At 38.4% G+C, this 14,285-nt stretch overlaps 1 protein-coding gene across 2 annotated transcripts in view; it reads right to left on the reverse strand.

Annotated features, from left to right (window-relative positions):
* Positions 1 to 14,285, reverse strand: part of emilin1b (elastin microfibril interfacer 1b) — a 28,385-nt gene that overhangs the window by 1,814 nt on the left and 12,286 nt on the right. Inside the window, exons 2-7 of one of the 2 annotated variants that reach the window (XM_058749150.1) lie at positions 7,692 to 7,814; positions 4,559 to 4,770; positions 1,410 to 3,542; positions 956 to 1,018; positions 601 to 618; positions 108 to 242 (exon numbers count right to left, since the gene is read on the reverse strand). In XM_058749150.1, coding sequence (XP_058605133.1) covers positions 108 to 242; positions 601 to 618; positions 956 to 1,018; positions 1,410 to 3,542; positions 4,559 to 4,770; positions 7,692 to 7,814 — 2,684 coding nt within the window. Of the gene's footprint in view, positions 1 to 107; positions 243 to 600; positions 619 to 901; positions 1,019 to 1,409; positions 3,543 to 4,558; positions 4,771 to 7,691; positions 7,815 to 14,285 lie in introns of both variants that reach the window. The other variant, XM_058749149.1, reaches the window with a different exon arrangement.

The following is a 14,285-nucleotide window of genomic DNA, read 5'->3' on the forward strand; positions in this document are numbered from 1 at the left end:
TTCAAGAGAAAACAAAGATGGATACAGTTTTCCATGATTCTATCTTTCCTCATTGTTTTGGGAAGCAGAAATGCAAATACGCTGTTTCTAGTCAGTGCCAAGATTACCTGTTCGTGGATTATAATAGCCTCCTTCATTTACAAAGATCTTGTCAAAAATGATCGTTCCAGATGTAACCATTGGATTTGTGAGAGCTGCTGAGAAGGAAAGCCGTGGTATGTTGGCATCTGCACCGGCCAAACCTGAAATGAGAATCACAACAATTTTTTTAAAAGCCCTTTTTGTTTTAAATTGTTGACATCACCAGTTCCTAACCCTAAATTCATCCCTATATTCTAATATAGACATGCTTTACACAACCAGTTTTAGTTATCAGCTGCTGACCTTTTGGCTCAACTACTGACCCAGTACTGCCAATAACAACTGAACACATGCCGCAACGCTTAAGACAAAAAATGTTGACTCTCATGCAAACAGACACTTTACACATATCTCACTGAATTCTTGCCTTCATTCCAGACATGAGCACACATCAAAATAACCTCAGTGTTTGACTAAGATATGGCTGCTAAAATAATGGAAAGCAAATTAAATACATACCTCGCTCTCCTCTGAGACCTAAAATAGAAGAAAGCAAAATGTGAGTCATTTTAAAATATGGGGCAAGTGTCAAATAATACGAAATGTCTAGTTCACCCAAAAATTACAATTGTCATTCTGAAATTTACTCATCTTCATGTCATTCCAATCTTGTATTTTTATTTTTATTTTTATCCATGCTAAACCAAGCTCCAAAAAGCACCATAGATAAGTAAATAATGACAAAATATTTTTGGGTGAACATTTCCAATATTACATTAACCAACATGACAAAATGAATGAACAAAACAAGGTTTTTCACCAGGAGGTCCTTTTGGCCCAGGTAAGCCAGAAATACCTGGTGGTCCATCATTACCTGGAGGTCCCTGTGGACCTGGGAGCCCTCTTTCTCCTTGCGGACCTTGTGGTCCAGGAAAACCTATAATCAGAAAAGAAGTAATAAAAAGAGTTTGTCTCTTTTCATATACATCAGGGTTTTGCAAATTCCAGAACTGAAAAATCATCTCCTATTGAAAGTGTGTGAATTTGAATTGAATGGGCACACCCCAGAGGAAGTTAAATTGGAATGTGAATTGGAACGACAACAAGAGAGGTTTGCTGAATTGTAATTCAAAGACATTCAACAAAGTAATTGCTTTATGAATCAAAATAACTAGTATCCATTTCAGTTCAGAATGGTGTACAACCCTGATATCCATTAAAATATAAGATCCATATTAGTTACGATTGCTGGACATTTAGAATATGTTCTTACAGGCTGCAAAGTTAGTTAAAAACATAAACTTTCACTTCAAGGACTTAAGTCAGACCTGTCAAGTCGTTCTCAGTTAAGCTCTGGAACTCCTTGAGGATGTGGACCATTGAGGAATTGAGTCTCTTGATCTTGCCGTGGATATCATCCAGATGTGTGTTCTGGAGGATCTCAATGAACCCACTGTGTGAGATCACTGTGTTGTTTAGCCCACTGACACAGTTCCACAGGCTAGACACGTGTTTGTTCAGGCCTTCTTTGATTTTCTGGAGATTGTCTGAGACAGAGTCAAGCCGACCACAAACCACTTCGAGTTTAGAGAGCCTCTTATCCAGACCATCGCCAGTCCTCTTGCAGTCACCCATCTCGACCACAAAGTTGTTCCCAAAGCGGCGTACATCTCGGTCGACGTTGTCAAAGCGTATCTTGCTATCCTCTATGTGCTCTGTCATTTCCTGCTGGATCTTGTCAATTTCAGAAATGATTTTGTCTTTGGTGTTTCCAAGGTCTGTGATAACACTGTCGTGTTTCTGGACCACATGCTCCAGACCTTTTATCGTGTCATTGATGGAGCTGAAGGTTAAGATGACTTCAGACAGTTCTCCCTGAATTGACCTGAGGTCACCGGTATTACTGCTTATGACACTGTGTCCATCCAGTGGTTTCTGTGGGTCATCCAGGTGACCTGTTCCTGATTCTGTTCCTGTAGGAGTATTCAGGGTAATCTTGCATTGACTGCTGCATTTCTGTACCTCCTCTCTCAACTGATCCATCTCGTCCTGCAAACCGGAGCAAACGTCCACACAACCTGAGTCAATTTTACCTTTAATGTAACTCATTTCCTTCTGCCATCTGTCCATGGAATGGTTTGTGATGTTCTTGAGTTTCTTTAGGTCATCTTCCACTGTGCTGCACACGTTACAGTTCTCAATCTCCATGACAATCCTGTTGAAGTGTTCCCCATTGTCTCCAGTTAGTGCTTTGATCTTGCGAACATCATGGCTGAGGTTAATGACCCTATCTTCAAGAGAATCACCAGACACCGAGAGATCCTTGATTCGTGTGTCAAACCTCTTGATCTCATCTTCATTTGCAATGACTCTCCACTCCAAAGACTTCACTGTCTCGCCAGGGCTTGGACTACCACCGGTTGGACTTGACCCAGAACTTGAGCCTGAGCATCCAGAGCATTCGCTTAACCTCCTGTCTATAAAGGATGTTGTATTCTCAAGCCGAGATAGGCGCTTATCAAGATCAAATACAGTTTCTTTAACAAGTCCAATATCAAGGTCCATTTCATTAATCCTGTATTCCTGGTCAAGAATACCATTATTGAATTCATTGCGAAGATTTCTGAGTTCCTGCTGGAACGAGTCCCGTATGTTAGTCTCCATATAAGCACAGTTTTCCTCTGCCTTCTGGACAGTGTTGTTGAGCCGTCTCTCCAGGTCTTTTAGATTATCATTGAAAAAGTCTTCTGGTGTTATAGGAACTTGTCCACCTGTTCCTCCAAAATTTCCACCACCTCCAGTTCCTCCTAGTTCCCTATTCATACGATCCTGAAGCTTGTCATAGGCCTCTGACGTTGAGCTTATCTTCCTGTCCATGTCATTAAGTCGTCTACTGAGGTTTGTGACAGTGTCGCAGCAGCCTTGAGACCGGCTGAGGTCTCGGCGTAAACCATCAAGAGTCTGGCGGTGACGCTGGTCCATGGCATTAATCTGCTTTTCCAGAGCCAAGATCCTCTCCCGATCTTGTTGCTGTTGCCGTCTCAAGTCTTCCACTCCAGATTGACAGGCAGAACAGGAAAGAGTCACTCGACGTTCAAGCTCTCTGAGGATTTCCTCCTTCAAGGTGTTGAAACTGCTTCCTCCTACTCCCTCAATGTCTAGATCGTTGCCTCCACCCTTTCCATTCACGAGGTGGTTATTGATGCTGACTAGAGTCTTGTCATGAGCTTGAGTACGGTTGTCCAGCTGATCAAGCTTGGTCTGAATGTTATGGATGGTCTCTTTCATTTCAGGCTGGGCTGCATCAGCTGGTGTTTTGCCACTATTAAAACCTGGTTTACGCATTTCCTCTTGGAATTTTTCATTCATGCCACGCAGAGTTGACTGCAGGTCAGTTAGGTCTTTGGTCAATTTCTGGATTTTGTCCTCCAGTTGTTTCATCTTGTCATTGTCACCTCTCCCTAGGCAAAGATCAAACACAATGGTAATTTTAAAGGGCTAGTTCACCCAAAAATGAAAATTCTGTCATTAATTACTTACCCTCATGTCGTTCCAAACTTGTAACTTGTTCATCTTCAAAACAAAAATTAAGATATTTTTGATGAAATCCGAGAGCTTTCTGACCCTGCATAGACATGCAACTACCATGTTTAAGGCCCAGAAATGTAGTAAGGACATCGTTAAAATAGTACATGTAACATCAGTGGTTCAACCTTAATTTTATGAAGCTACGAGAATACTTTTTGTGTGCATAGAAAACAAAAATAATGACTTTATTCAACAATTTGTCTTCTCTTCTGTGTCAGTCTTCAGCGAGCATTCATGACAGTACCACGACCACGACGCATGTGCACATTGCGCACAAAAAGTATTCTCATAGCTTCATAAAATTATGGTTGAATCACTGATGTCACATGAACACTGATGTTTCTGGGCCTTGAACATGGTAGTTCCGTTGCTGTCTATGGAGGGTCAGACAACTCTCGGATTTCATCAAAAATATCTTAATTTGTGTTCCGAAGATGAATGAAGGTGTTACGGGCTTGGAACGACATGAGGGTGAGTAATTACTCACAGAATTCTAGTCAGTAGTTAATTAAAGATTAGCAATAGTTTGGCAGACACAGAATTCACAGTCTTGTCAACTCTGACAATGAGAACTTTGTTCCAGTGGCCAGTTTTAATGTTTCAGAGGATTTCTATAAAGCCTCAGTTATATTTGGATATTTAACAGTGCTTTAAAGATGCAGAAGATGCAGATATGGAAGTATTGAGAACATCAACAAGGCCACAGCATTGTTAGACAACTGCATGAGCAACTACAGCCAACAAAGACATCCAAATATAACCAGTGGGTTTTGGTATCCTCCAAAATTAAAAACAGTCAGTGAGAGACTTTTTGGTGCAACATACTGTTAAAATTTTATTGAGAAGATTTGCAGCATAGTCTGAGGACCATGAGGAAACATTGACTTACCATTCCCTCCGCTCTGTCCATGACCGGTATTAGTTCCAGTTTGTCCTGGTTGTGGTCTAGGCCAAGGTCTGCTTGTTGAGATCTGAGTATCAGATCCCCCGTTTGGTCCATCATTACAGTCTTCTCCACTGTATCCTTGGCAACACTTCCACTCCATTTCTGTTACCATTTTGTAAGCCACCTTGTATCTGGGCCTCATATACGTCCTGTACCTATAAAACACGAAAACCATTTGAATGAAAGCTTTAAACTTCCTAGTTTGGACACTGCTGCAATAAATCTTGCCAAGTATTTCCTAACTTGCAATGTTTAGTTTTAATTGTGAAATACATGGGATTGAGAAACAAACAAACAATACAATACAAATTATATGCTGGTACAAACTACAAAGAATACAATCAATCAATACAATCTAAAACAACAAAAACTATCCAGGCCTAGTACATGCATTACCTTACAATTCACCATTCTGTATATTGTCTAATATATTCCACATTAAACAGTCTCTCACTTAAAAAAAAACTGATCCCTTCTGGGAACAATATTGTGTTGCAACACTCTCTAGTCAACAAATTAGTTTCTGCTCATCGCTGTCAGAGCGAGACCCACACATGCCAACATACTTGAAAATCAAAGGCTAGATTGCTGGATTGAGTTTTTATTTATTTATTTATTTCACAAAAAGGGACAGTGTACATTAATCAACATTTATAAATGTAAATGTACCCAAATTAGCCCAAAGGCTAGTTTTCATTGGTAGTCCCTTTGCCAGATATTATTAGGCCAAAAAACTAGAGGAAAAAAGAAACAAAATAGAAAAAACAATAACAACGAAATATAACCAAAAATTAAACAACTAATTATACAAACTGACAATCAAAAATATATATATATAAAAAAATTTTGGTCTAAGAATGGAGGAAGACATACATACCATATACTGTACGTTTCAAAATTAATTCTCAGCACATTCATATGACTTTTGCTAGTTGCCACACAGACATATGCTGGCCAGCTGAATAAACTCTTGTTTAATGAAAGGCTGGATTATGTTAGAAACAGTGCACATCCTTAGATATGGCATTCGATTTATGTGATCTTTTAGTATGTTTTATCATCCAGAAACCATAAATCTACCTGCTGAAGTTTAATACTTATGGTTAAGGGTTTTGAAAAACATTTTTAAGAGAACTGTGGTATAAAACCATCTCATCAGAGCCATTTTATTTATGTTGTAATTCTGACCAGTAGTCTAGGTCTCAAGTTCAATGTGTCATTCAAATAAACAAATACATATAGTAAAACATCACGGTTAGCCTTGAACCTGTACATCAGCACCATTAAAAGGTGGAATAGGAAAATTTCAGCATTTCTTTTTTTCCCAGGACTTCTGGTTACAGCTCTTAAGCCACCGAATTCTTGTCTCCACGCTCTGTTTGTTCCATGACCCCCGTGAGAAGAAAAAGAGGGGAAAAAGGGGTCACCATACTCTACTGGGTGAGCGTAAAAATAAGTGGTGGTATTTTAGTAGGTTTTAAGCCTAATTCCTGTGGTGCACTGGTTGTAGAGCTTGGAATGGCGTGCCACCTCATTCCATACATAGTGGTGTGTGTGTGTGTGTGTGTGCTGAATCTAAAGGAGTTGGATTAAGCTTTTCCAGCTGGTTCAGTACATTTCCAGCAACTGGAAACCACCTCACAATAGCACACACTTACTAATCCTGGCATCCTGAAACTACATTCTGTTTATCTCCATTTGTTGATATTAGGTTTACTTTGTAAACACAATGTTTTTAGTACGTCTTAGACTTTAATGACTCATAATTCCAGTAAAATGTGATGTGGTATATATTCTAGTGTCTATGAATGTTATGATGATATGATAGCTTTCAACATCTGTTTCCTGGCTAAAGTTAGTTGGTGTAGTACATAGTGGTTCCACTTATTTAGAGTGCACTAAATAAAGGCCAGAAAAACAGACTTGCTTTTACCTCAAATGCTCTGACTGATTTGAAGTCTGATAGGTGCATGTTTATATCAACAAACATATACATAATGTGGATGTGCTTAGGTGACATGGTACAGTAATATACAACTAGCATTAAGCTAAATAACATACAGCAAATGGCACACAACTTTGGGGCCTGTTTCATGCCACAAGCAAAAACAGACTGTTTATTGTGCTGCCTATGTTAGCAAGTTACATCATTCATACTGTTTGTGTAAACATTACGGTTGGGTTGCACCAGTCGCTTGTAAGTTCTTAAATTGGAACATGAAGTCCACATTAGAGACTTAGTGACTACTAAGATAGTGTTTGTAAGCTCTGTACTTAAATGGTTGCACCATTTGTTCTTTAGGCAGATTGTAGCTAGTAGGCACTGTAAAATAATGCATAGTCATTTAATATGACGTTTACCTTCAGCAATCCAAGTAAGTAGCAGCCTTCAAATTAGTAAGCAGAAGTGCTCTGAATTTCAGTTGATCCTGGTAAGGTTAATTTTGCTTTCTGTAACTTACTGTTTCCACTGAAATACGATACTTATAAGTATTTTACATAACATTTAGAAACTGTATTTGAAATGAACAAGGAGCAAAAAATAAACAAATACTGACACAAATGTTGTAGCTTAGTGTTCCTTCATGTTGCAACTTTGCAACACAGCTGATGCAACTGATCCATAGATACAACAATTTCGCCACTATTATGCCTTGACTATATTAGCTAGCTTCTAAGTAGCCCAGGCTGGTAATTAGCCACCTGTTACAGAGAAATACTGCTTTAGGTAGCTGGTTTGTTGCAGGACCAAAATGGTGTACCAGCTTGAACCATTGAATATCATTTTGGACCAGCTGCCATGGTCCAAAACATAGCTAAAATAAATTTTCCAGCAGTGCTATAGCCTTTTATGAAGCAACATAAAATGGAATCTCATTGTTTGGAAAAAGACATCTGTTGGGCTTGATGCTCTGACAGGTACACAAACAACACTTTTTATTCAGTAAATCTACTGTATACTGAATATACTGATAACCGTTGTATAATTCATGGAAGGTATGACAAATAAAACAGAGATTTAACATTTTAGAGAGAGAAAACAACAGTCCAATATGGATAAAAGGGAAACGCTTACACTACAACACGGGTGCACTGAATGCCCCAGGAACATGGCTGATAGTCTGGCTTCACGTAAGTCTCCACTCCATCTTCCACCACACAGCTCACAGTCTTGGTCACCACATACGCACACCAGTTTCTGTAAAAATAAATGAACATATAGTTAGCATACTTGTACGGTTGGTCAATGCTAATTGAATTTAGCAATTGGATATGGTAGATTTTATAACAAAGCGCCATAAACCAGTCTGCCCTGTTGAAAAGTCCAATAATACCACAATTGTTTTCCAGTTTACAATTACAATACAAAATGGTTTTCATACCAAATTAGCACTCATTTGACCTTGAATGAACTTTATAAAATGAAATACGAAAAATTACACCACTGAGACACAGCTGTTCAGTTTTAAAACATGAACTAATGGAACCCTCCAAAGGTAGTAGCAAATTTAGAGAGTTTATTCCCCTTACGTGTGCTCAAACTAGCATCTCCGTTAGATTTACAGTGATTCTCCATCAGTCTGAGAAGTCCTTATGTCCCCTGGCCTCATAAATTAGCAGAAATCTGGAAATAAGCAGTCTCTCGATTCTCTTAGCGAGCCCTGTCTCTCACACCAACATCAACAAGCTCAGGAATCAGGCTGCTATGATCTCTCCGCTGCATGCACTGGGAATTCAAACATCTGCTGGGTTTCATGCTGACTACAGTGAGAGTGAGTTGGATGCATTACTTATCTCATCTTAGTTTTCGTCCCTGTTTTGTTTCAGTCTACTACTAAGAGCAACAAACTACGTGACTGCTGTGTACTGTATAATGCAGATGTGGTTTGTCTTCTCTTCTGCAGTTGTTCGCTCATGAATTAAGCTTAAGTTACACCTCACACTGTTGCAATAAAGAATGCCATCAATGCACATTTGACTCATACTGTGTTTCTTCAGAATAAACTCACAGATTTCTTCTCAGAGGCCTCCTAAACATGTGATCTCCAATGCATCTGAATCATGTTAAACCAGACAACCACGTGTGCAGCTGCCAAAAAGACAATGAATATCATTGATTCTCATTAGGATTAAACTCAGTACGGATTCCAACCTATGTGGCCCCATGCAAAAGTTTTGTTGTCTTGGCTTATCAGAAATGACGATCAAAGATTTTTGATGTTATCAACCATTTTAATAGATAGTATTATTACCCTCCATTAATGCTTTTTTGGTGTTTTTTCCTACTGCTTTCACTCCAAATCAGCCATGACTGCAACAAGTAACAAGCAACAGGACATTTTTTCCATCGATTCATTTCTAGAGGCGTCTCCCACTGTGAAATATCATTTCTCAAATGACTGTAAGGCAAGGCAAGTTTATTTAAATAGCACATGTTAGTACAGCACATATATAGTGAGTGTATTATAATAATATTATATATAAATTAATTTATTAATTATATAATAGTGAGATATATGAAAATAAATAAAAGGAAAAATATATGAAAATAAAAGAACACATTTACAAGTTTAACATCATATCTTGTCTTAAAGTAAAATGATGTATAAATTCAAAATGATAAATACTAAAACTAAAGAGTTCTCATTCACTGATAACAGCTGTATATCTTGATATTCTTCAGAGCATTACAAATTGGTTTATATGCATATTATCCTACTTTTTTGACAGTTGACTCTAAAAGGTCACTGCCAAGAAGTAACCAACAGATGACCCATTCCTTTTGCAAATGCATTATGTAATAGAAGGAAGCTAGCCAACAAATGGCTTGTCATGGAAAAACCACTTAATTCTCCCATGACATCTTCCATGTGGACGCTCTTGACCATTACCACCTGACTCCTGCTTTGATTGCACATGGTTCATCAGTGACCTACGGTGGATTTCCTGCCTCCACAGCTGCTCGGGATGCTCGCACATATTGCCAGCACAATTTCATGTCTTCAATATTAAACACAGATGGTGCTAGATCAGAGTAATGACATCACGATATAATCTGTATATCATCGGCTAAACGAAAGGATGTTTATAATGAATTACAAAAGAAAATGCAGTGTTTTGACCAACAAGTAAAAATCCGAATCACCTTTCAAAGAACTAAAAGAGAGTTTTGTAGCTTTTAGTCCATATCTGTTAGCTTTGAGTTCATCTATACGCTAGTGTGCTCCTAAACATTGACAAAATTAACTTTTAGTAGGAAAAACAGATCATAAATACTCATGACTCATATTAAACCCACATATTTTTATCCAATCAAATGCTCCGTAGAATGAGAAAGTCCCTCCTCCTAAAATATCACCTGTAAATGACTAGGAAGTAGCTAATCCTAGCTAATTTTAATAAAATGGCATGATCCCTTCAATATTTCCCAGCCAAAATTACTATTTCAGCAGGTAATACATTAAAAACTGCTCACCAAATGATTTCCCCTTGTCTTTTATTACAGCTAATAACTTCCACAGCTATGTCCAGTAAAATCTGCTTCCATCCATAATCGTAACGCAGCAAGGTTTTGATTTCAGTGACCTGTATCTCATTTATGGTGTTAAGCGGTGGGCAATCCATTACTCAATACGTAGCCCACATAACAATACCACATGTAATGTTAGCTGTTTATGCAAGCAGCTTTCTAGGTTTAAAGATTTTGCAAAGTTGTCAGGCTGCTCCAGCCCACCAGTATTTGTTTTTCGACTGTTGATTGGAGTGAACCAGACCACAGTATTTCCAGGCCGCTACAGCCAGCCGTGAATGATCCACATTCTTAGCGGATTTGTCATGCAGAATTTTCATTTCAGGCTCGCTTTCATCCAACACTCATGCAGCTCTTGACTTTACAGGGACTCTCAACATGTTTCAGCTCCAAAAAGAATGGAAAATATGAGAGAAGACAGGAAAAGCGGACAAAATAAAGTGCATTTGGCAGATTTAAACATATCCCGGTTGTGTGTAGCCTCTCTTTGAACCAATGAGAGCTGATTCTAATATACAAAAAGTAATATTAATACCTGTGATGAGGATGTTTTCATGTTTTTCCATTACATCATTTCTGCTTTCCAAAAATAAATGACTTTATAGTCATGCAGAAACGTCATGGCTAAAAAAATCATCTGCATGATTGCCTAAGATTTAAAACATGACAAAATAAATGAAATATGCTAAAACAGAAGCACATCTCAGAGTAAGAAAGTAATGTTACCCTGTGCACCTTCTTAGATCCAAAAACTCACTGCAGCAGTAAAAACACTCAAAGGTTTTGAAATACAAGACTTAGAAGAAGTCTTGAAGAAGATAAAGCTAAATAATGGACCCAATCTGCAGTTTAAAGCATCTTAAAATATTTTCTGAGATGTTAGAATGTGCACATGATGATAAACAATGTTAGAAATGTTCTTCAAATTGGTTACTGTGTGATGTTTGCTTAAAAAGCATAAAAAAGGACAGCGTAAGGTTTTAAATGAATAAATTCACATCAAATGATCATGAATGGCAAAATGACTCACTTAAAGTACCAATAATCTGTAATCTTACACTGTTTTTGGATTATTGCAGGAACGCTGTAGCTCAAACAGTACTGCATGGTGCTAGCAACATCAAGGTCATGGGTTTGATTCTCAGGGAATACATGAACTGGTAAAATGTATACAGTATCTTAAATGCAATGTATGTCACTTTGAATAATTTTATCTGCCAAATGCATAAAAGTCAATGCAAAAGACCTTATAAATATCACTATCTGCAGAGCCGTTCAAGGGTGTATAAATGACATCTGGAAGTCACTGTCTCTCTGTTTCTGTCCCTATACCTTTCTGAGACACACACACACTATTCTCTAATTATTTGTCAGAAAAGTGACCTAATCCAGTGTACTGTAGGGTATCTGGTGTAAAGATACAGTCATCTCTTTGTTCCTCAGCACCGTCTTTTCCGATCATTCCCTCAATAAAGGCTGTAATTGCTTCTCCCAGGACAGAAATTACATCAGATGAATGTAGCATTATGGAGAAACGTTCAATCAAAGGATATCAGCCTTCCTACACACAATCGTTGAACCTCCCAAGAGATTCACTATATGGACATAAAAATTTGTCCAACTGCACATTTGCCACGTTCAACCATGTCCTATGGCACTCATGTGTTGATAAATGTTTCTAAAATTATTGAGTACATGAATATACACATGTGTAACAGGCTCCAGAATCCAATGATATCACTTGCTGGACCTTCTCCAGTAAACCTAAAACCATAGAGCAGAACCAACTGCAGAAATGGTCAAATATCTAGAGAGCCATTTAATGAGGAAGAAACTAATTTAACTCATTTAAAATGTATTTAACTATAACAAAACCTAGCTACAGTATCCCCATACGGTAATAATCATATGGATCTTACATTATGCACACTGATGGATATCTTCTTCATGTCTTTGTCGTTGAAGTTTGTTCATAAATCAAGATATTCAATCTGTTAAACTGCCTGTGACAAAGGTAACTGATATCTACCAAGACTGATCAAATTTATTTTCATGGATTTGATTAAAAATACAGTAAAACAGTAAAAAATACAAATAAAAAGTTTGTTTTCTTTATGTATTTAAAAATGTAATTTATTCCTGTGATGTCTTCAGTGTCACGTGATCCTTCAGAAATCATTGTAATATGCTGATTTGCTGCTCAAGAAACATTTCTTTTGATTATTAATGTTGAAAACAGCATTTACAGTGGGGCAAAAAAGTATTTAGTCAGCCACCAATTGTGCAAGTTCTCCCACTTAAAAGATGAGAGAGGCCTGTAATTTTCATCATAGGTATACCTCAACTATGAGAGACAAAATGAGAAAAAAATCCAGAAAATCACATTGTAGGATTTTTAAAGAATTAATTGGTAAATTCCTCGGTAAAATAAGTATTTGGCCACCTACAAACAAGCAAGATTTCTGGATCTCACAGACCTGTATCTTCTTCTTTAAGAGGCTCCTCTGTCCTCCACTCGTTACCTGTATTAATGGCATCTCTTTGAACTCGTTATCAGTATAAAAGACACCTGTCCACAACCTCAAACAGTCCAACTCCAAACTCCACCATGGCCAAGACCAAAGAGCTGTCAAAGGACACCAGAAACAAAATTGTAGACCTGCACCAGGCTGGGAAGACTGAATCTGCAATAGGTAAGCAGCTTGGTGTGAAGAAATCAACTGTGGGAGCAATTATTAGAAAATGGAAGACATACAAGACCACTGATAATCTCCCTCGATCTGGGGCTCCACGCAAGATCTCACCCGTGGGGTCAAAATGATCACAAGAACTGTGAGCAAAATCCCAGAACCACACGGGGGACCTAGTGAATGACCTGCAGAGAGCTGGGACCAAAGTAACAAAGGCTACCATCAGTAACACACTGCGCCGCCAGGGACTCAAATCCTGCAGTGCCAGACATGTCCCCTGCTTAAGCCAGTACATGTCCGGCCCGTCTGAAGTTTGCTAGAGAGCATTTGGATGATCATATGGTCAGATGAAACCAAAATAGAACTTTTGGTAAAAACTCAACTTGTCGTGTTTGGAGGAGAAAGAATGCTGAGTTGCATCCAAAGAACACCATACCTACTGTGAAGCATGGGGTGGAAACATCATGCTTTGGGGCTGTTTTTCTGCAAAGGGACCAGGACGACTGATCCGTAAACGAAAGAATGAATGGGGCCATGTATCATGAGATTTTGGTGAAAACCTCCTTCCATCAGCAAGGGCATTGAAGATGAAAGCGTGGCTGGGTCTTTCAGCATGACAATGATCCCAAACACACCGCCCAGGCAACGAAGGAGTGGCTTCGTAAGAAGCATTTCAAGGTCCTGGGTGGCCTAGCCAGTCTCAGATCTCAACCCCATCGAAAATCTTTGGAGTCCGTGTTGCCCAGCGACAGCCCCAAAACATTACTGCTCTAGAGGAGATCTGCATGGAGGAATGGGCCAAAATACCAGCAACAGTGTGTGAAAACCTTGTGAAGACTTACAGAAAATGTTTGACCTCTGTCATTGCCAACAAAGAGTATATAACAAAGTATTGAGATGAAATTTTGTTATTGACCAAATACTTATTTTTCCACCATAATTTGCAAATAAATACTTTAAAAATCCTACAGGGTGATTTTTCTGGATTTTTTTTTCTCATTTTGTCTCTCATAGTTGAGGTATACCTATGATGAAAATTACAGGCCTCTCTCATCTTTTTAAGTGGGAGAACTTGCACAATTGGTGGCTGACTAAATACTTTTTTGCCCCACTGTATTTGAAATAGAAAAAAAACACTTGCTGACCCCAAACTATTAAATGGTATTACAAACTAGTAACTAGTAAAGCAATAACTTTCCAAACTCTGTATGAGTGCTGCTGTATATGATCACCTTCAGTTTTGGCCTGTTTCATTGAAACTCTTATATACTCATGTCACCTCTGATATTCCTCAATTGAGGGTCTTAACGGTTCTTATGTGAACTGTAATACTGCAGATAGTGCCAAGATGATCTCCCCCACCCATTTTGAAATCATGAGGCCTCTTCTCCCACCCGTTCTACTGATTAATACTGATATGTTTACTTAGAGTCATAGAGCAAAATGTCAA

Source organism: Onychostoma macrolepis, chromosome 17 (genome assembly GCF_012432095.1).
Source record: "Onychostoma macrolepis isolate SWU-2019 chromosome 17, ASM1243209v1, whole genome shotgun sequence".
NCBI lineage: Eukaryota > Metazoa > Chordata > Actinopteri > Cypriniformes > Cyprinidae > Onychostoma > Onychostoma macrolepis.